Genomic DNA, 21595 nt, shown 5'->3' with positions numbered 1-21595 from the left:
GCGTGTTTTCATTTTCGTTTTATTCCTTCATACCTACGTTCTTTCTCTCTCTACTTTATTAATTGTTGGACGTTGTTTTACCTTGCTGTCGATTTTGACCTTTATTTCTTCTGAGTGGACTCGATGCTGACGGGTTCTGTTTTGTAATGCAGGGTCTTCGAAGAAGGCGAGGAGCTCGAGCGGCAGGCCGAGAGTGGCAGAAGCAAGCCTGGTCCTCCCTCGGCAACAAGCACACCCACTCCATCTCCCGTGCACGCGCCAAGTCGCTGTCGGAGGCGCCAGGGCCTTGCTGACCGCGACCAGGACGGCAAGAAGCACATCATACACCTCGACTTCCTCGCGCAGCGCGCCTTCCTCGGGACGCAGCTAAACGCCCCGAGCGTTACATTGACAGCTCCTCACGGTACAAGTGCGAAATCACTCATTAGGATGCGGTCGAGAGGCACTGCGGAGACTGAGACGGCGCACACGAGGCCTCAGACGACCACGACGGGATCAAGGTGAACATAGGGCTAGACGACTCGGAAGGCTTCAAGAGTGGACTCAACGTGATGATGCTGCCGACTGCCAGCTCGTCTTAAGGCAGATGCGTGTAACTAGACGCTTTGAACCGATAAGGTTCGCTGGGCTGTGGACTTTGGTTCCGCAGTCCTGGGAGGCGTCCTATTTGCAGACTGGAAATAGAACGCAGCAAATGAACTTGGGGGAGACGGTGCGTTACTTCTTAGGACGCCTCGAGGCGATGGCTGGTGACAAGCGTTGGTGCTGACGTTGATGTGCCGCAGCCACTTCTGAATGGGCACGCAAAGGCACGGGCACGCAAACGCGAATGCTCTTAGCGTCATCGATCCGCCGCCAGACATGCGTATGCGTGACTCGGCGGCTGGGATCGCGCTGTCGACGCCTCCGTCATCAGACAATGGACATTCCGCCGCAGAAAGGATGGGCTCAGTGACGGAACTCTGAAGGGACACTCGGCCAAGCGCTCCGAGTACGTCGGCATCACCCGAGCGCGTAGGCGGCGCAGATCTCTCCCAAGTCTGCAATGAGCGACGTGTCGATGCGCCATTGTTTGCCTCCTGGGGCTGTCCAGCAGCAGCAGCGGGCATATGTCCATCTCTTCGCTTCTGCGCTCCCCTGTCCTGGAACCGCCGCCCCTGCATCGCTCCCGAATCTTGACATCGACCGGATGGGTATGCGGAACGAGAACGCGTGAGTTCGCTCCCGACGCCGCCGCTCCCATGGTCGCACCCGCTTATGCAGCGGATGCAGGCGCAGATGCAGTATCATGCGCACGCTAGCGATAGGATGCAGCGTTGTCAGGTTGAAGGAGTTGAAGGGGAGGAAGAGGAGGGGGTTTTCCAAAGGAGGGGAGGTCTTGGAGAATCTCTCGGCGGATGGGCATTTGCCGTCGAGTGATAGACACGGGTATGGTACCTCCTCCGAAGGACACTCGCAAGCTTTCATCGTAGATTAGGCTGTACCGGTGTTTGTGCAGGTGCAGCCCCTCGTACCCCGCCGTCCTCAGCCGAGGGGATGTGATTCCTCCTCTACGCGCGCATGGGCTAGTGCTCACCGTCGTCACTCCGTTTGAGGCATAACACAAGTCGGGAGCGTCTGTTGGAGAAGAACTTTGCTTTACGGACCTGACGGCGTCATATTCTGCGGGTTCGATTGTTCTTGGTGGGACGTCGTTGTTGCCTGTGCATGACGCTGTCGCTGCGGAGCATTTGTTGTTGGTGGGTGGAGACGGTGGGGTGCCGAAGGATGTGGCCCCGTCGAAGGCGTCTTCTCCAATCGAGGGCACCGCTGACCTTGAGAATGATATTTTTGGTACGTTTTGGAATTGGTACGTTTTGGAATTGGTACATTTTGGAATTTTGCTTTCATGCCGGACTATTGCTGATACAGTGCTTAGGGCACCCCATTCGACACCAGCAGCTCAAGCGACCCTCTCCTTTCCCCGTTCAGAACGTCCTAGGCCAGGGCTCTAACTGGCTCTCCATCGTCGTTGGCTCCACAGGCGAAGAACCTGAGCTTGAAGCGCTGAACAGTGCCACGAACTCTTCCGTAATCGCCGTATGTGATACTGGCCCGCGACGCCCAAAGCAGGATAGACTCCGCCCTCCGTGCGAGCTGCGCGACTGTCATGTCCTACCTTGGCGTGCGTCCTGGGCCTGTCCGACGTCCCCGCCCCAACCGCACCAGGCTGAGCTCATACCCACGGACATGTCGATCCTCCAGGGCTACCTCGACTCCACGCCCAGTGCCGGCACAAAGCAAGGTGAAGACCCGCTCGCACAGGCGCTTGAACACATGACGCGTCCTAAGCTGTCGCGGGCGGCTACTAGCGAAGGCTTCTTTTTGCCTAGACTTGCCTTGTCGCGTTCTGGGACGGCCGAGAACGCAGCGCTCAGCGCTCGCATCTTTCCTTCCCGCGTCTGTACATGCGACCACAGAAGCGTCTCGTTCTGCGGTGTGATCAGCGTCGCGTACGTATTCTTCACATTACAGTCCGTTCTTCGGCTTATGATCTCCTTTGCACCGTTATATCTTATTCAATATTGTTTATTTTATTTTCTCCTCTCTCGCTTTCTTTTTTCCTATCTCTATTCGAATTCTCTCCCTCCATCTATCGCGTAGCACTACTCCTTAAATTTAAACCTGCACCTACACGCCCATCGTGCCTCGCATCATCAGGATTTCTTGACCCATTTTTTGACGTGTCGGTCCCGCAAACCCTCCAATTCATCGTTTGATCATTTTCCATCGTAACCTTATCCCTTGCAGGTATTGTCAGCTTATTTACATTCCCGTCCACGTCACTAGTGCTATGGGTCGCTGTATCATATCCCTTGATCCTGTGTGGATCTGCGATACTGTGTTCTGTCCGTTAGCTCGCTTCTCGAACATTCTTTCGGGTCTGTAGGTTGCGGATAGTGGCTCAAGTCAACCATTTACCTTGTTCCAGATGTAGAAATATTGACCCCTTGAGCAATCAAACAAGCATGCCGCGTTCAATATGCCCACGTGCACTCCGTCTTATCGTCTGGATGTTGTATAAGCGCCGGCGTCCAGATAATACGGTCATTAAAATTCTGGCGCCTATCGGGACCTCATGTCAAACAGCCTCACAGCATGCTGCGCCTGCGTCACTTCTTCCCCCCCCCCACTCGCAAACCCATAGAGCCCACCTACACCGTTCATCATGGAGGACACTGTCTTCGAACCATTCAAGCATACTGACCGCATCCTCACACTCGCATACTCACCCGACGGTGCATTTATAGCTACAGGTTCAATGGACAAGGCGGTACGAATATGGGAGACAAGGACAGGTCGTCAAGCAGGGAAGCCATTGGAAGGGCACGCGGAAGGGATTTATGCGGTCTGCTACTCGCCTGATGGACGCCGTCTGGTTAGCGGCAGCTACGGGACTCTTCACATATGGGACATCAACACCCGTCAGATGGTGCTGGGGCCGCTCGAGGGCCACATGGGCTCTATTGACGCAGTGCAATACTCTCCGGACGGCACAATCATTGCCAGCGCTAGTTACGACCGCCTTCTCAAACTTTGGAATGCCCATACAGGGGACTGCATCGCCACAATACAGCATGCCAAACGCATGAATTCCATCTCGTTCTCACCCAATGGCAGCTATATTGCGACCGGCTGTCACGATCAGCTTGTTCGCATCTATGACGTACATGAACATGAGCTTGTTCGCGAGCTTGCTGGACATCGAGGCCCTGTTCAATGCGTTCAGTACTCTCCACATGGCTCCCTCATTGCTAGCTCTTCAGAGGATTATACAATCCGGCTTTGGGATGCCTCGACAGGAGACCTCGTCAAAGGCCCCCTTCGTGGGCATAAGCACTTTGTTTCTAGTGTATCTTTTACTTGCGACGGTCATCGGTTGATTAGCTCTTCTAGCGATGAAAGCATTCGAGTTTGGGACATCAACTCGGGTCATTGTGTCTTTGGACCGCTGTACGGACACGGGGAGCCAGTCCATGCAATCTCCTGTTCGCCAGATCAAGAACACTTTGCATCCTGCAGCTCCGGTAGTGTGCGTGTTTGGAATATACACAACGGAGCACGGGCACTCCCACAAGTAAATACTTTCCTTGAAACGAGTAATTTGCCGCTGATGCCTCTTTGTTGAGTCGGCGGCGGAGAATGACACCGACTTCACAAGCAAGTACATGTGTGTCTTGTCTTGACAAGTCAACTTATGCAAACACTGAAATTATATTTGTGCAGATCGATGGCGTATGGTGATGTGACGGCGATTGCATGGTTCTCCGATGGAAAGCACTTTGCAACTGCAGGACGCGACTCTGCCATTAGGATGTGGGATGCTACCACAGGCCAGGAATCCGCTGACCCTCTTGTGGGACATGATGGGGCTGTATTGGGGATAGATATCTCAGAGGACAAGCATCTCTTGGCTAGCGCGGCACATGCCGGTCTAGTTTTCATCTGGGACCTCAAATCCCATGATCTTGCCTTGCCTCCTCTTTCTGGTCACAAAGGCCCCGTGTTCGATGTCAAGTTCATTCTCAAGGGCACACGCCTTGCCAGCGGGGGGCGAGATGGAAGTATCCGTGTCTGGGATGTGCACTCTGGTACCTCTCTGCATGTTATCGAAGCACACGGTGACCACATTCGGGCACTTAGCATTTCTTCTGACGGATCTCGAATGGCAAGCGGGTCGGGCGACGGGACTGTCAGAATATGGGATGTGCGCTCGTTTGAACCTCTGGGAGAGCCTCTTGAACACGAGGGCCAAGTAACATCGGTGTGTTTCTCGCCCGATGGTTCAAGACTGCTCAGTGGATGCGGGAGTGGCAAAGTACGTGTCTGGGATGTATTGCGAGAAGAGGAGACCACGGGCATCGATCACAACAACTTCGTCAACTGCGTGCAATTCTCGACGGATGGATCTATGCTTGTTATCTCGTCCGACAGAGCTGTTTGCCTCTGGGAGACCAAAACAGGGAACCAGCTTCGGTGTTTCCAACATTCGTCGGAAGTACTTGCAGCAGCAATTTCGCCAAACGGGGAGCTTGTCCTGTCGGGAGGACGTGGTGGTGATATCCGCTTATGGGACGTGAAGACTGGACGGCTTATTCTGCTGAAGGTCAGTGCTGACACGTTCTTTGTATGGACCACGCATTAGGCTTAAATGGTTTCCGTCTATACAGTGCCTTGGCGGCACAGGAAACGATTCATCCAGCTTCGAAGTATGCTTGCATATTCTTTTAACCTTCATCAGCGCTTACCTAGGCTTCGAATTCGTAGAGTCACGATGACAGCGATGGGGGAACTCGCCACCAAGACAGTCGAGGGGCGGGGGTGAGTACGAATGTGGCGACCTTTTCTACTTCCACTGACGAAGAGCCAGGGAACCGAGGATGACCTAGACGATTTTCTGAGCGTACGTTCTCATAACTAAGATTAGACATCAGAGACCAATACCACGAATCGCTATAAGCGTCCAGCAACCGTCCGAAGACAAGTTAACGTTCCTGGTCCACCACGCGATTTACTTGACGGAATTGAAACAAGCAATGTGAGTTTCCTTTGGTTAAATTCCAACATAGTCTCATATTCTTGTCAGCCTTCACAGCCTCACTCAGGCGGGAGAGGATTCAGCGACAATATCTCGCTCACTTTCACTCGGCTCTTGAAAACCTTGAGGAGGCCTAGGGACAATTCCGGGCGAGACGTACGAACACTTTATACAGCTGTCCGCACCTGTGTATTCTGACATATGGTGTTGATTTATTCAAGCGCCAGACGAACCCGCGCGCTCGAGATGTCTCCCTCCATAACCGTTTGAACACGGCTATGAGCACGCTGCGCGACTCTTGGGTACGTGCAATACCGGCGGAGCCTCGAACACTGGACTCACCTCTACGCCTGCATCCAGAGGGGCACAATCCACTTCAGAAATGACAACGCACAGCTGAGACAAGCTAATTCGGAAGTCAGCGACGAACATCTCACGCGCAGTTCATCACGCGTCTCAGCCGCCATTTCCCCAGCATACGGTCGTGATGTACGAATCCTTGACCACTTTTTTGTCGCCTTTCTAGTTAAATAACGAACTGAATTTCAGAGAATCCGTGCTGCAGGAGAAGCTCCAGGCAGACCAAACGGGGGCAACACCACCCCTCTAACCGACGACGACGACGACGACGACGACGACTCGGATTCTTTGATCCCGGTAGGGAGCTACCAACCTCACCCGTTCGTGGATGTACTCTGTTTCTGCAACTTCTCCGCACTTCGTGGTCGTCACGAGAGTGAACCTCGCCATACCCGCATGCGGAACGAGTCAGCTCCTGCACGCGAACCGACGACTCAAAGGGCTCCCACCGCGGCAGGAACGGGACCGCCATTGGATAACGCGGCCGCAGGATCAACCTCTGCGCCTGAGCAGACGGAGTTGGCGTCTATTCCGATGCATACGTATCCGCCTTCCTCGTGAGCGACGCAACAATGTTTAGATAGTGCTACATGCTTCGATATTATTTACAAAGAGCGCTCATTCGTGATAAAACACCTGAATATGCCTACAAAAAATTGACCTTGTATATCTACGTACTTATGCCACTCAAGTTTTGCGCAGGCATTCTTTGACTTCTTAAATCTTAAACTGACTCGAGTCAATCTCCATGGTTCATGAGGGAAGGATGGTGAGTTGAGACAGTGTCGTAACCAGGGTGACAAACAAGAATTACTGCAAAAATGGATTCGAATATTGCATAAGGTTATCTAGTGTGTCGTTCCTAGAACGCTCTGGTAAACGGCGTCATCCTTTGTGTACTCTGAAACGCCTTCGCGCAGTATATCAGCCGACCACTTCTCCGTGCTTTCGGCCGTCTCCTGAAGCGCTCGCGCCTTGTTCTTCATGAATTGGACTGCATCCAAGCCCATCGGCAAGCGCAAGGAGATATTTCCCGATGCAACGACGTCGTAGACAGCTTTGGCTAGTTTCGTTGTGTCTCCATTGAACTGCACGCCGGTTGTGGATGTCCTCATGGAATGGGATGGCAAAGACTTGTTCTCCGCGTATGCGGGATGGATGGGAAAGACGGGGGTCACGTTTGGACCGTTTGTGTCGAACTGACCGGGCTCGACGAGACATAACTTGGTGATAATTATCAGAGACTGATAGCGACACTTCTGGTGCATAATACTCACCTTGATGTTCCAGGCGGGATCTAATTCACCGGCTATGGCCTCGGTTAGTCCCTCGAGAGCTGTGGACATCATTAAAATGAATCTCATGCAGATCGGCCGGGTAGCTCACCATGTTTGCTGGTAATGAAAAGCGGGGTTAGCAGGAGCGCGACAATGAACCATCTCATATTGCACGCACCTGGCAGAGTACTGGGAATAGATCGGCACACTAACCAAGCCCGCTTCGGACGTGACCTGAAGGATTGTCCCACCTGCGCCAGAAGGGTTCACCTCGCGGAAGAACTGAATCGCCTCGCGTGTGATGTTAGCTGGAGCCCAGTAGTTCACGTCGAAGAGCTTGCGGGCGTCTTCCTCCGGTATCGCCTCGAACTCGCCACAGATGCCGTACCCGGCATTGTTGACGACGACGTCCATTCGCCCGAAAGCCTCTTTCGCCCGGTCGAAGGCGGCATTGACCTGCGCATAGTTCGTAACGTCTAATTTCACAGGGAGCAGGACGTCGTGGCCATAGGTGGTGGCGAGATCGGCGATGGCGGACGGTTTGCGCATCGTCGCGACGACGATATCGCCTCTGGACAAGACATACTCGGCGATTGCGCGTCCAATACCTGAGGAGGCGCCAGTGACTACACGGTCGCGTAAGTCAGCCGAGGATGGTCATAGCGGCCCGCGGTAAAATGCGGCACTCACTGAACCACACTTTTCCACTCATGTTTGATGATAAGGCTGAAGACGCGATGGAAAACTCACCGGCTTTGCAGTCATGGTTTTATACCTTCTGTGACGCCTTTGTTACGTTCAGTCGCTGACGTCGGTACAGGACTTACCACTCACACTAATGTGCTTTTGACTCACAACTCGTAGCCCAATATATCGACGTGGAGTCTATCGTAACGAAGTCCACCTAGGAAGACGCGGGGAAGTCGAGTCATACTTCCGTAAGTCAGAAGAACCCGCCCTTACCGGATTCTTTGTGAGAACTGTACCTTGGTATTTGGGCGCTCCCCGGGGTTGAGTTTCGCCGCAGACGTAAAAGTGGCCACGAAACGCCGACAAGTCAGTAAGTCCCCTTATCAATCTTCTGTCATCCGAGAGGACCGGTATTTGAGAGACTTACCATGCAATTCAGAGCAACTCTTGGCTGACATGTTTGCGGCTCAAGGCGAATCAAGGAAAACTTACGAGATAAATGCGCTGTCAAACGAAGCCATCGGCTAGAATTGAGGCGCTTCAAAGACTCGCCTTGATACCACGCTTACATGCATGCGAGCTACCAGTCTGTGGTAAGAACACAACCTTGACCTGGCCGATTAAGATATGGGGCGAGAATAAACCTGGCTGAGTGGAGATAATTTGGCTAAGGAGGGACGGCAGACTTTGTCAACAAGACCAATTAGATGCAATCTGTGCTCGCGCGTCGGCTCCGCGATGCCTTCGGTCGTGACCGTCATGCATCATGCACCCCTGTCTACAGATCCCAGAGCTGCTGAAACTCTTCTTCGACGCTTTGAACGACAAAAAGTCACTATCCTATCTATCTCGAGCATGCAGCACGTTCAAAGAGCCGGCGCTTGACGCGCTCTACACGGAGATCGATGGATCTGATTTTCTACTGTGCTTGCCCAGCCATCTCTGGTCAGTTCAAGAGCGCACTGACCCAATGAGACAGTCTAGCTTACTGAGGGTATTTGTGAGCTCTCTTCTTCACATTTCCTCTGCGTAGGTATTGACTGAAACCGTCAGACACTGAAACGTGACATATCCCAACGAGAATGGGATACACTACTTCGGTATACAGCCAGGGTCAAATGCGTGTCGCTGTCTCCCGAGACGGAAGGATCTTTTCGTATGGATATATCTGTGTGGAAGAACCTGTCTAGGACTCGACCTGTAGAAAATGTTTTCCCCATGCTTCGAACCCTGCGCCTGTACCCTCTCGACACCTTTATACCCTCTATCAATCTCTTTTTGAGCCCCGAGCTTTGCTCTTTGGACTTCCTGATAAGGTCCCCGGAGGTACTCGCATATATCCTTCAAGTGCTTCCACCTGTCTGTCTAGGTGTCGAAGCTTTCCATGTCACCTACTGTGCTTCTTTGCCAAAGACGACAAAGACCGACTTGGCCGATGTCATCTGTCAATGGCCAAACATCCGTAGCTTGACTATACCTTCGATTGACGAACGCATACTCCGCCATCTAACAAAATCTCAGGGCCTCGGATGCCTCCACTTCGACTTCCGGTCTCATCATTCATGGTTGTCTGCGCCTAGTTTGGGTTTCCGTTCCATGACACATCTTTCCGTCCGCGCGGACTCAATCAACGCCACTATACGAGCGCTCAAAAGCATTCGTTCATCTTCGTCCGCAGGTGCTGAATCACGATTCTATGCAAGAATCCGCCACGTGCAAATCGACGCTCCGTATCGGGAGAGCGAAGAGAGCTTGAATCCCTTGTTGGAGCTCACCTCTGGTCTTGGTGGTTACGTAGCACACGACCATTTGGCCGAAATGACCTTGCACCTCTCTCCAGATACCCAGCTGCGCGGTCTAGAGCTCCTGCGCCCGCTCAGAGTCTTCACCCATCTTTCACGCCTCAGTATTACAGGCAAAAACAGCACCATCGATATCTCTTTCGATGCGCTGCAAACGTTGTTGGTCAACTGGCCGTGCCTCGAGGCCATCCAGATTATCACCCTTCATCCATTCCTCACACTCCCGCAGCTCTTTGGCGTCCTGGAGGCTTGTCCTCGGTTACAGATATGCGGGCTCGGTACAATCGTGAATCCGCACGACGTCGATGCGCTTCTCAATCACGAGGACGACCTTCGTGTGTACGGCCCTTATCGGAACGTGGAGCTTCTCATTCTTGGCCACGCGACGGAAGAGACGCAGCATGTGCGGCCGACGGTGCAGGTGCTGTCGCGTGTCGTACCCCAATTGAAATGTGTGGGATCAAAGATGGACTCTGATGTGTTTGATTCGAAAAGGACAGCTCACTCAAAGTTCTGGGTGGATGTCTTGGATGGTATACAGGGGTTTAATAAACTATAGAATCAACTGGTGTCTTTACAGACTAGCTTTAGAGCCAGATGAAACTTGACATTGAAGCGGACGAGTGCTACAATTCGTGGTTTGATGATTTATGAGGGCGAACTATACTTAGCCTTCATCTCTTCCCGTATAGTCTATCCGCCGCAATCAATGAGGAGATAGTAGTAGAAATAACATTGCAAGTGCGTTGGTCTATGAGAACAATCTATGTGTCTATATGGTAGAGTGACCTTTTTTCTAAGTTCTAAGTACAAGTATTTCTCAGCGTGTCGCTTCTGACGCGCACTGAGCTACTGTACACATTCTAATTTGTCGGTTCTTATCTATTTGCTTCAAATGTGAAAACAAAATATACGCCGCAAGGCGAGCGCTTTAGTCGTGGCGATGAGAACTTGCGGGAACAAGCAGCCAGAAGCCAGCCATTACCGCCATGAAGCCCACGAGCCTGTCAAAGGTGAGTGACGCACATAACAGGGAGCACAATTCATCATAAGCGTGGAGTTGAAGAGATAAACGGCCAGCGGGACTTACACAGGCTGCAGGGTCGCGATGCCCGCCTTTGACGCGATAGCGCCTGCCATGAATGGGAGCAGAGCAGACCCTGCTTGGCCTACGCCGGCGATCCAGCCGATGGAGCCTGGAAGATTGTAAGCGATACTGCGAACAATTACACGCATTGAACAAAGCGAGATAACACCTGTCAGAAGCCATCGAGGCAGGACTCGGCCCGCGTGGTTCATCGCGATAGGATACATCGGACCGATCAAGAGTCCGATGGCTGCGATGGCGAAGGCGTCACCTGAAAGTGATGGGACGAACCAGACGACAAACTCGAGCCTGAGAGGCAAAAGAGGAATTAGAGAACTCGATAGACGAGGAAGAACGATTGTGAGAGCGAACATACGCGATAGCAAGGATGGCGTAGACGATGAGCGCAAGACGCTCTCCGACCTTCTTGTTGACCCAGTGGCCCCCTAAGCGTCCAACCGCCATGCCTGCTCGCCAGTAAGCTCGTATGCCATTTGCAGTGCAGTAAAAATGTGCGTACCACCAAAGAAACCCATAGAGATGTAACCGGCTGCAGAACCACCTCCACGAACGTTTATGATGTACGTGATTGTCCATCCTACGACGCTCATCAGAATCGCCTTGGCGTGAAACATCCTGCGTGAACAAGCGCACCTCCGATAGTGACTTCGACGCCATTATAGAACAAAACGAACAGAGTGAGCAGGTGCACTTCCTTCAACGCGAGAATCTGCCGGAATTCGCTGTGATTGCTCGTGCCCCTGTCGCTGGCAGGCGCGAGTCCGATTTGTGCGAGACAATCTACGTCAACGGAGCATCATCAGTCATCAGTTTGGATACTGTATGGTGAGCCTATCAAGAGCGTGGCGTACCGTCTTGCTTCTTGAACCGGAATACGACTGACAGAATGGCGATGTTCAACAAGGAGAGTCCAAGCGATGTGAGAAAGTGGAACGACCATCGGGGAAGTGTCGAGAAGTGCGTTGCGACAAGAGGAGCGAGAACCGCCCCCGGACCATATACCTACCACAATGTAAATGAGAACGTTTAGAAAATGTTTACAGAGAAAGAGTTACCGCCATGAAGATTGCCATCTTCAGTTCAGGTTTGTCTTTCATCTTGGCCACGTAGCTGACCGCTTGGGCGTTCTAGCAACCGATCAACCAATCTTTCGCCATAGAGTACGAACGATCGCTACCTGCAAAGCCATCCCGAACCCTGCCACGTAGTAGCCCAAAACGAAGACAGGGAAGGGAGGTGCGGCAGCCTCGATCGCGTAGCCTGTTGCCTGCAGAGCAGAACCTTCGCTACAACGTCAGTTTCACTGAGGAAAAAATAAGGCTGAATTGGGAATATGTACCTAGGACGACCAGCTTGCCAAAGCCTACTTTCTCGGTCAAAACCACGTTGGATATAGCTCCAGATATGAAGCCCTTGGTTGATATCATGCTCAGTCTTCAAGTTCTGAGAAGAAAGGTACTCACGATGAACGAAAACACAAAGAGAAGGGAGACGACGGCGTAGTCTAACTTCACGACCGCGTCGCATCAGTACCATTGAGAGCCAGCTGGGATAAGGTGCTCACGTTGTACACCTGCTGTATTCTCGGCAAGAGCGGGCCATTCGACGCATCGTTCCATCCCTGTATGAAGACAAACATGCATAGCGCTGCAAGTTGTACGTGCGATCGTACACGCTGCGCTTTGGTGGGATGATCAATTGGAAGCGACGACGGGAATCCCACTGAGGGTGCGATGGTGGAGTTCCTCGAATGGGGAGCGACTGGCTGAAGTTCGATCGTGCTAGAGTGACCATCTGCAACATCAGCGCTAATTCGTGGCTGTTGCGGCATCACAAGAGCCGCCGCAGCTGCTGACGCCACCAGCTGGGCGTCACCGACGGCCTTGCCTGCATCGAACAAGGGCGCAGAGAGAGACATGAGAGGCTGCGGACGGAGAGGGGTGTGTCGCGGCTTTCAGCCCGAGTCAGAGAACGAGGGAACATATATGATACACAGTCGCGGACCGGATCATCCGTGTACCTGTAGTTCGAAGCAGATGCGGGGACGAGACGCGACCGCTGCGGGCTGATAAATGAAAAGGACCAGGGCAATCGAAGGGCTTCCATGATGGTGTCCCTGCTTATAAACGAGGTTAATAAGGTGCAGCTGACTTGGGAGGGCCGAAACAAAAATTGCTCGGTAATCTGGGGAAGCTTCGTGATGGATTCAGGGGCCTTGATAAGAAATTGGGGACACTCGCCATCAGTCAGGGATCGGTTCCACCTCGGATAAATCATCACAAATCGTCGTCAACAGCCTGAGTGGCGCCCACATTGCACCCACAACTTGAAAACCCTTCGAAAGGCGCAGTGGCTACCACAAACATTGGAAGATGTCCAAAAGCATGCTAGTGGTGAGCGACGCCTTTGTGTATCGTATCATGCTCTTCAGAATAACTTTCGATATCATCACGTCTCACGTCCGCCGACCACTTCTCCGTGCTCCGAACCGTTTCCCGGAGCCTCTCGATTTTTGTCTTCACCAGATAGAGCGCGTCAAGCCTTAATGACAAGCGCGAGGGTATGTCTCCCGAGTGGACCACGTCCCTCACTGCTTTGGCGAGCTTCTTCGGGTCTCCGTCGAGCCTCACTCCGTCCGTAGCAATTCTCATGACGGTCGCTGGCAGTGATGGCTTGGCAGCGTAAGCGGGATGGATAGGTGTGACTGTCATTGAAGTCGTCACGGGAGTGTCAACTCCTCCAGGCTCGATGGTATAGAACTTGGGCGATGGTGATTAATTTTTAACGCTGACACAGGATAGCTCATGTACCTTTATGTTCCAAGCGGGGTCCATCTCGCCTGCGACAGCTTCCACGAGCCCTTCTATTGCTGTACGAAACGTCAGAGGTGAGCGTGCACAAGTTCGCAGGTGCTCGCCTTGTTTGCTACAAGGAAAGGAAGGAAAGAGTTTAACATCCCATTCACGGCATCGAATTATATCAGCTTGCATGCAACTGACCTCGCCGAGTAAAAGGAGAACGCTGGTACACCGATAATTCCCGAAGCAGATGCAACCTGTAGGACTACATCTCCAAGCCCAGGCAGGTTCACCTCACGAAAGAACCGCACGGCCTCGCGAATAACATTGGCAGAGCCCCAGAAATTCACCTCGAACAGCTTGCGCGCGTCTTCCTCTGGAGTGCCCTCAAATTCTGCGAGCAGACCGCATCCGGCGTTGTTGACCACGACGTCTACGCGGCCGTACGCTTCCCGAGCAGCGGTGAAAGCAGCGCTGACTTGCGCCTGGTTGGTTACATCGAGATCGACGGGGAGAAGAACGGCGGGTCCGTAGGTGGCGACAAGGTCGGCGATGGCGGAGGGCTTTCGCATCGTCGCGATCACGATGTCGCCTTGGCTAAGGACGTGCTCTGTTATGGCCCGGCCGATGCCCGACGACGCGCCCGTGACTGCGGGGTGTAAGTTGATGGGACCTTGAACAGAAGAGGTGGCAAGTCACTCACCAAACCACACTTTTTGGCTCATTCTAGAGTAGATAGCGGGATGCTGTGGAGAAATGGAAGTCCTGTGGACCGAACCTTGGTCCACCACGGCGCACCTAAGCTCCATTATATATGTTCAAGCGCTCCATCCTATGTCGGCGAACAGTGCAGACTTCTCACCAGTTCTGACTCGGACAATAGGAAGCCTTCCCTCCGCTGAGTCACACATTCCGCTTCTTCTAGGCCATGCAGATTGCCTTTGATTCGCTATGGGGGCCAGCTTGATGTGAGTAAGCACCGGCATGAACGGGCTATTGGTTCATGCTAGGCGCTCAAGGCGACGTTCGTGACTGCCGGTTGTACACGCAACTCTGCGGCATGACGCGTGCGTTGGACTTGCACCCCCACGTCGCGTAGGCACCAGAAATATCTCTATACGTCGAGTCAAAGAGAGAATATGCGACAGAAGACATCCGCATCTATATGCCCCGCAATAAACGCGTAAGCTAATGTTGAGCTGTGAACATGTGTGTCTAGCTTGGTATTCCGAAGCGCAGCACTGCTCACATTGCTTCATGAAACCCCCGTCTGGCTGGCATTTGCTCTCGAAGATACACACGGTCGACATTCCTCATTTACCTCCCAAGACTCCGTTCTCTACGGCATCAAGATTGCTAGAGTAGCTCTCTGCATCGTCTCGTCTGACATCCGCTGACCACTTCTCCATGTTCTGTGCCGTATCTTGCAGCCGCTGTCCCTTGCTCCGCACAATCGACACAGCGTCCAGGCCTATAGGCAGGCGCGAGGGGATATCCCCGGACTCCACGACGTCGTAGAGCACTCTAGCGAGCTTCGCCGGATCGCCGTCGAATCGCACACCTTGAACGACCTTTCTCATGAACGTCGAAGCCAGTGACTCGTTGGTCGCGTAGGCGGGGTGAATCGGCAGTGCAGGCATTGAGCTGACTACGGCTGTGTCGAATCCTCCAGGCTCGACGATGCATAACTTGAGCAGTGGTGAGTACATGCGATATGTGCAGCAGGGCGGAGTGGATAGTCCACTCACCTTGATGTTCCATGCAGGATCTAGCTCTCCGGCAACCGACTCAACGAGCCCCTCAATCGCTACTCGGGGTGTCAGTGCCGAAATATAGTCACCCTTGTAGAAGCTTACCGTGTTTACTTCGGAAGAGGGAACGAATGGATCAGCGGATTGAACTATCTGGAGGCCCAGCACGACTCACGTAGCAGCGTAATGAGCGTGGACAGGTATGCCGATGACCCCTGCACCTGCGCTGATCTGCAAAACCGTTCCACCTGCACCGGATGGATTCACATCGCGGAAGAATCGAAGGCTGTCGTGCAGGACGTTCGCCGAGCCCCAGTAGTTCACATCGAACATCTTGCGGGCATCCCCCTCGGTTGTGCCCTCGAACTCGCCCATGATTCCATACCCGGCATTGTTAACGACGACGTCGATCCGGCCGAACGCGTCCTTCGCTGCGGCGAACGCGGTGGTGACTTGAGCGTAGTTGGTCACATCCGCTTCGACGACAAGGAGGGTGCTTGGGCCGTAGGTAGCGGCGAGGTCTGTAAGTGCGGAGGGCTTGCGTAGTGTTGCGACGGCAATATCGCCCTGGCGAAGGACATGCTCTGTTATGGCGCGGCCGATTCCAGATGATGCGCCAGTGACTAAGGACGTTCACTCGGTCAGAGTCAAGTCATGGAAGAGCTAGAACACTCACTAAACCAGACTCTGCTGCTCATATCGGGTGTTGTAGACTGGGGATTACGCCGCTCATGCTAAGCTTCTTATAAGTATGCTAAACCGCTGATCACTCTCGGACCCGAGCGGTGAAATCCTTGCCGCCCAGACACGCGTACTTACCGCCGGAGGCTACGTGCCGGGGCTTAATCTCGATATATGCCGCGGTCTCTTTTCATTGGCATATTTCGCAGCGACCGGCATTGTTGGCCGTATTGGAATGAAGAGTTTCGCCTTCTGATTAGCTGATGCGACTGTTCTTGGATTAATGTTGATAGGATTAGGGTGGTGACATCGTTTGCTTAAAGCGCGTCGTGCTGTTGCCGACAGCTGGTTATATGGATTTGAGTCGGAGATTTACTAGTGTTATCCAAACGTAGCAATAGACGCCTGCGGACATTAAAGCGGAGGTTCAAGCACATCCCTGAAGGGTTTCACTATGCATCCGCGGAGTTACTGGAGCTCATCTTTGTGATCAATGATATTGAAGTAACACAGAATAATAATAATAACAGCGCTGTGTAGCTGGTCTCTCTTAGTCGAGAATTGGTCGAGAATGAAGCTTTGAAGACGCGCTGAAGCCTCGTGCCGTCCGTGTAACACGACCAAACAAAGCGCGCGAACGCGTCGCGCGTCTTTGGCCTCGACAGCACCCAACATCCCCGACTTCAACACCACACCCAGCTCTAAGCCCTTGTCGGCTGACGCTTGCAGATATGCCGCTCGTACGCATTGAGCTCTGTGACTTCAAGTCGTATAGGTATGATACGGGACCATTATTTCCGTTCAGCACATATCACTGAGGCCGTTCGACCCAATTAACTACAGGGGCCACCAGGTCATCGGCCCATTCCGCAACTTCACCTCCGTCATTGGGCCTAATGGCGCTGGAAAGTCCAACCTCATGGACGCCATCTCCTTCGTCCTCGGCGTCAAGTCTGCCCAGCTCCGTTCGTCCCAGCTTCGCGACCTCGTCTACCGCGGGCGTAGGCTTGCACATAGCGAAGCCACGTCCGATGCGGACCTCACGCGAGACCAGGAGGAGGACGAGGAGGAGCAGACTGGAGAGGGTACTGCGAAGCGTGCGTGGGTGCTTGCGGTATACGAGGACGAGAAGGGGAAAGAGTGGTTGTTCCAGCGGACGTGCGTGTCTTTCATCTCAGCCTCGTTTAGACTGTTTGTCTGACTGTATGCGCCATTTTGTTTGTGCACACAACAGAATATCAACGAATGGCACGTCCGAATACAAGCTGAACAACAGAGTTGTCACCTACCAGTCGTATAACACCGCCCTTGTCTCGCACAACATCCTTGTGCGCGCCAAGAACTTCCTCGTCTTCCAAGGCGACGTCGAGGCCGTCGCTTCCCAGTCGTCACGAGACCTTACCAGGCTCATTGAGCAAATCAGCGGGTCGGGAGAGCTTGCGAAAGACTACGACGCCGCGCTGCAGGCCCAGGAACGCGCTACGGAGAACGCGACGCTCAGCTTCACCAAGCGGAGGGGTATCGCAGGCGAGATCAAGAGCTACCGTGAGCAGATGGGCGAGGCAGAGCGGTTCGAGGCACTTGTCGAGGAGCGAGTGCGTGTTTTCATATCTACTTTCCCCAGTTTGCACACTCATTCATTGCCTTCGCCGCCTACTTCACATGTTATAGGACACCCTCGCCCTCCGCCGTCTTCTCTACAAGCTCTTCCACATCGAAGCCGCCCTCTCTACCAACGCATCCGACGTCCGCTCACAGGCACGCGCGCTCACCGCCCTGCGTGCCGACGCCTCCTCCGCCGAAGACGTCCTCTCCTCCGCGCGGCAGGGGCAGGCCAAGGTCCGCGCGGGCGTAGCGAAGCAGGAGAAGGCGATCAAGCGTGCGGAGAAGGAGGTGGAGAGGAAGCAGCCCGATGTCGCGGCGACGGAGGCGCAGATCGCGCACGCGGCGCGCAAGGCGAGCAACGCAAAGGGCTTGGAGGTGCAGGTGGAAAAGGACAGGAAGAGGCAAGAGGAGAAGATTGCGGGGCTTGAGAAGGAGCTGAAGATTGCGAGGAGGGCGGCGGACGAGGCTGCGGAGGCGCATCGGAAGGCGTCGGCGCATAATACGAGTTTGAGCGAGGAGAGTCTGAGGGAGTATCGGTCGCTGTGAGTGTCTCTTTCAAGTCACCTGGTGTGCTAGATATGATACTGACGACTACCTGACGACCGCAGAAAAGCCTCGGCATCTGTCCTCGCCGTGGACGAACGCCAGTCATGCGAGACACTCGCCCGCGAGGAGAAGCTTGCACAGCGGACGCTCACACAGGCGCAGGACAAGCGCGACCAGCTCGAACTTTCCAAGACGCGCCTCGGCGAGGACGCTGCGGCGCAGACAACGAGAAGAGACGAGCTCGAGGCACGGATCAAGGATCTCGGTGAGCAGCTCACAAGGGCGAAGGCAGAGCACGAGAGGGTGGTTTCGGAGCGGACGAAGATTGCGTGAGTCATATTTCTGCGGTTTCCTTCTTTCCTCGCACTGGCCAGATAATTGTTGGTATCGTTGTGCCGGGCATATGCATCATGCACCTCCATCACTTTACATTAAAACCACTCGCCTGATAAAGCCGCCTCGAAACTGAAGCGAACGAGAAGCTCGCCGAAGTATACCAAAAGCTCCTCCAGGCCGGCGTCGACCGCACCGAAGGCGAGCGCGAAGCGCGCCTCCGCGAGACGCTCACGGGTCTGCAGCGCCTCTTCCCCGGCGTGCGCGGGCGCGTCGCGGACCTGTGCAAGCCGACGCAGCGCAAGTACGAGACGGCTGTGGCTGTCATTCTCGGACGAAACATCGACGCTGTCGTTGTAGACGAGGAGAGGGTCGCGATTGAGTGTATCGATGTGCGTTCGTTCCTCTGCCCTTGTGATGTCTTGGCGACGAGGGCTGATGTGGGGTTGGTGTGTGCAGTACATGCGCAACCAGCGCGCGGGCCAGGCGACGTTTATCCCGCTCGACACGATCCAAGTTAAGCCGGTCAACGACAAGTTCCGCGCGTTCGCCAAGGGCGCGCGGCTGGCTGTCGATGTTGTGCAGTACGAGTCCGCCGTCGAGAGGGCGCTGCAGCATGCGTGCGGGAACGCGCTCGTGTGCGATACGATGGAGGTGGCGAGGTATGTGTGCTATGAGCGCGGGCAGGAGGTTAAGGCGGTCACGCTGGATGGCACGGTTATACATAAGAGCGGGTTGATTACGGGTGGGCGGAGTACGCATGGGACGGGGAAGAAGTGGGATGAGAAGGATGTGCAGGGTGCGTTGTCTTCTTTCATGCTTTCGTATCATCTGTATGAGCTTTTAAACTCACGAATCTATCTCCATAGGTTTGACTAGGCTGCGCGACACTCTCCAAGCGCAGCTTGCTGAACTCCAGAAGAGTAAGCCACGCGGGAAGGATGACGAGGCGATCATTGGTGAAATTACGCGACTCGAAAGCGTCATTGCCGTCGCTCGGGACGACCTCGTAAGGCTTCCCTGTTCTCTTTGTTGCAACCTCGTCCTTGTAAACTGACATGGCCAACAGAGCGCATGCAAGCTCAAGCTCACCGGCCTCAAAGACGAGCTCAAGCATGTCGACCGTGAACTCAAGAAACTCACGCCCGAGCTCAAGAAAGCGCAGACGACGCACGACGACCTCGCCAAGCGCCTTGGGCAGCTGCGCGCCGTCATCGACACGGCCGAGGACCGCGTCTTCGCCGCGTTCTGCCGCAAGCTGGGCGTAGCGCATATCCGCGAGTACGAGGAGCAGCAGCTCAAGGTTGCTGAAGAGGAGAGCAACGCACGGCTGCGGTATGATCAGCAGATCAACCGGCTTACGCATCAGTACGTGTTCTGTTCTTTTACATGTCGTAGTATCATGAAAGCTGATACGATGTCGTGTCTCAAGGCTACAGTTCGAGCAGGAACAAGCCGCAGGCACCGAAGAGCGCCTCGTCGCGATCCGACGCACGCTCGAGGCCGAGGAGGCACGCGTTGTGGAACTCGAGAAGCAGAAGAGTACGCTAGAAGAGGAGCTTCGCGAGGCGGAGGCGAACGTGGCTGAGCTGCGGGAGGGTCTCGCGGAGGTCAATGAGGAGCTCGAGGAGGCCAACAAGAAGGTGGAGAGTGCGAAGAAGACGCAGAGCAAGGCGGCGAAGGCGCTGGATAACGTGATCAAGGAGATCGGGCTGAAGAATGACGAGATCGAGAAGCTTGCTCTTGAGCGATCGTCAATATACCGGCGGTGCAGGCTTGAAGATATCAAGCTACCGCTCGTCGCGGGTAATTTGAAGAACGTGCCTATGGAGGAGGTAAATTCTGCTATAATTGTATCAGGGGTCAGCGCGAATTCTGATGGTTTGCAGAACCTTCGTGACGATATGGCCATGGACGTCGATGAGGACGAGGACGGGACACAGCGGCCGCACAAGGTGGCTGACTATGGCATCGAGGTCGACTTCGAACTACTCGAGGAAAATGAGAGAAAAGTTCGTGTTTGTTCTACCCATTTCCTCGAGCTGCAGTATTCATTTTTATGATCCAGGAAAACTCGTCAGAAATCGCAGCAGAGTTTGACACTGAGATTGCGAAGCTCAACTCCGACATTGAGCGTATGGCGCCTAATCTCAAGGCCATGGAGCGACTGGAGGACGTTGAAGGCAAGCTGGCAGATACAGAGAAAGAGGCAGATAAGGCACGCAAGGACTCGAAGACTGCTCGGGAGCAATTCAACGACATCAAGCGAAGAAGGTGAGTCTTCATTCCACCAACGTTATAACAAGCTTATTCATAGAATCATTGTAGATGTGAGCTGTTCAATAAAGCGTACAACCATATCGCGGACCGGATAGACACGGTCTACAAGGACCTCACAAAGGGCAAGGCAGCGCCAATGGGCGGTGTAGCCTATCTCAGTTTGGAGGACAGCGAAGTACGTGTCCCCTCTCTGAGTCTCGCCTCCGTCTTGGCTAACTTCATCGCCAACGCACCGTAGGAGCCGTACAGCGCTGGAATCAAATACCACGCCATGCCCCCTATGAAGCGCTTCCGCGACATGGAGCAGCTCTCGGGAGGCGAAAAGACCGTCGCTGCGCTCGCCCTGCTCTTCGCGATCCACTCGTACCAGCCTGCGCCGTTCTTTGTGCTTGACGAGGTCGACGCCGCGCTCGACAACACGAACGTGGCCAAGATCGCCAAGTACATCCGCTCGCAGGCGAGCGACGCGTTCCAGTTCATTGTTATCAGTCTCAAGGGGAGTCTGTACGAGAAGGGCAACTCGCTCGTGGGGATATATCGTGATCAGGAGGTGAACAGCTCGCGGACTTTGACATTAGATGTGAGTGCTTTCTTAATTTGACTTGTGTTGGTGCCGTGCTCATTACCTTGTTTAGCTCGATCAATACGGGGAGTAGAGTGTCTCGTTGTCGTAGGCTCTATCTTGTGCTTTGTTGTCATGCTTTGCGAATTTACCCATGTACTCTGTACTTTTTAATGTCTCTTCAGCAACGTATCGCCGTTTTCTGATGATGAACGATGTATCAT

At 53.9% G+C, this 21595-nt stretch overlaps 7 protein-coding genes across 7 annotated transcripts; 5 read left to right on the top strand and 2 right to left on the bottom strand.

Annotated features, from left to right (window-relative positions):
• The first annotated feature begins 480 nt into the window (after nt 1-480).
• On the top strand, nt 481-2731 carry CONPUDRAFT_167252 (uncharacterized protein). The gene is made up of 4 exons (XM_007773079.1): nt 481-712; nt 786-1212; nt 1273-1849; nt 1919-2731. Exons 3-4 carry the CDS (start codon nt 1708-1710, stop codon nt 2641-2643), a joined length of 867 nt encoding a protein of 288 aa, XP_007771269.1. The 5' UTR covers nt 481-712; nt 786-1212; nt 1273-1707; the 3' UTR covers nt 2644-2731.
• Nucleotides 2732-3208: 477 nt separating this feature from the next.
• CONPUDRAFT_60986 (HET-R) lies at nt 3209-5185 on the top strand (the record flags this gene model as incomplete). The annotated part of the gene is made up of 2 exons (XM_007772947.1): nt 3209-4067; nt 4335-5185. The coding sequence occupies 2 exons, from the start codon at nt 3209-3211 to the stop codon at nt 5183-5185; spliced, it is 1710 nt and encodes a 569-aa protein (XP_007771137.1).
• Nucleotides 5186-5314: 129 nt separating this feature from the next.
• CONPUDRAFT_74936 (uncharacterized protein) lies at nt 5315-6499 on the top strand (the record flags this gene model as incomplete). The annotated part of the gene is made up of 5 exons (XM_007772967.1): nt 5315-5361; nt 5468-5578; nt 5754-5880; nt 5939-6067; nt 6128-6499. The coding sequence occupies 5 exons, from the start codon at nt 5315-5317 to the stop codon at nt 6497-6499; spliced, it is 786 nt and encodes a 261-aa protein (XP_007771157.1).
• Nucleotides 6500-6786: 287 nt separating this feature from the next.
• On the bottom strand, nt 6787-8503 carry CONPUDRAFT_127697 (NAD(P)-binding protein; the record flags this gene model as incomplete). Its single annotated transcript, XM_007773078.1, has 8 exons — nt 8458-8503; nt 8179-8392; nt 8050-8119; nt 7906-8002; nt 7394-7841; nt 7325-7332; nt 7216-7274; nt 6787-7161 (listed from the first exon to the last, which is right to left on the bottom strand). Exons 4-8 carry the CDS (start codon nt 7925-7927, stop codon nt 6787-6789), a joined length of 912 nt encoding a protein of 303 aa, XP_007771268.1. The 5' UTR covers nt 7928-8002; nt 8050-8119; nt 8179-8392; nt 8458-8503.
• A 142-nt stretch (nt 8504-8645) lies between these two features.
• CONPUDRAFT_167249 (uncharacterized protein) lies at nt 8646-10453 on the top strand. The gene is made up of 2 exons (XM_007773077.1): nt 8646-8905; nt 8959-10453. Exons 1-2 carry the CDS (start codon nt 8672-8674, stop codon nt 10264-10266), a joined length of 1542 nt encoding a protein of 513 aa, XP_007771267.1. The 5' UTR covers nt 8646-8671; the 3' UTR covers nt 10267-10453.
• Nucleotides 10431-16057, bottom strand: CONPUDRAFT_145511 (MFS general substrate transporter). Its single transcript, XM_007773076.1, has 20 exons — nt 16041-16057; nt 15540-15987; nt 15362-15477; nt 14476-15301; nt 14317-14411; nt 13815-14262; nt 13733-13740; nt 13626-13684; nt 13056-13574; nt 12380-12931; nt 12279-12323; nt 12155-12227; nt 11993-12096; nt 11871-11942; nt 11667-11817; nt 11449-11595; nt 11315-11392; nt 11171-11261; nt 10798-11103; nt 10431-10711 (listed from the first exon to the last, which is right to left on the bottom strand). Exons 10-20 carry the CDS (start codon nt 12731-12733, stop codon nt 10639-10641), a joined length of 1494 nt encoding a protein of 497 aa, XP_007771266.1. The 5' UTR covers nt 12734-12931; nt 13056-13574; nt 13626-13684; nt 13733-13740; nt 13815-14262; nt 14317-14411; nt 14476-15301; nt 15362-15477; nt 15540-15987; nt 16041-16057; the 3' UTR covers nt 10431-10638.
• A 664-nt stretch (nt 16058-16721) lies between these two features.
• Nucleotides 16722-21567, top strand: CONPUDRAFT_167246 (cohesin complex subunit psm1). The gene is made up of 15 exons (XM_007773075.1): nt 16722-16820; nt 16889-17203; nt 17280-17640; nt 17717-18192; nt 18259-18525; nt 18651-18921; nt 18989-19328; nt 19399-19538; nt 19599-19897; nt 19962-20364; nt 20419-20541; nt 20598-20803; nt 20858-20984; nt 21048-21389; nt 21445-21567. Exons 1-15 carry the CDS (start codon nt 16777-16779, stop codon nt 21463-21465), a joined length of 3735 nt encoding a protein of 1244 aa, XP_007771265.1. The 5' UTR covers nt 16722-16776; the 3' UTR covers nt 21466-21567.
• Nucleotides 21568-21595: the final 28 nt, after the last annotated feature.

Source organism: Coniophora puteana (assembly GCF_000271625.1).
Source record: "Coniophora puteana RWD-64-598 SS2 unplaced genomic scaffold CONPUscaffold_10, whole genome shotgun sequence".
Taxonomy (NCBI): Eukaryota; Fungi; Basidiomycota; class Agaricomycetes; order Boletales; family Coniophoraceae; genus Coniophora; species Coniophora puteana.
The sequence above is the reverse complement of the archived record's forward strand: the minus strand, read 5'-3'. Positions and strand labels throughout refer to the sequence as shown.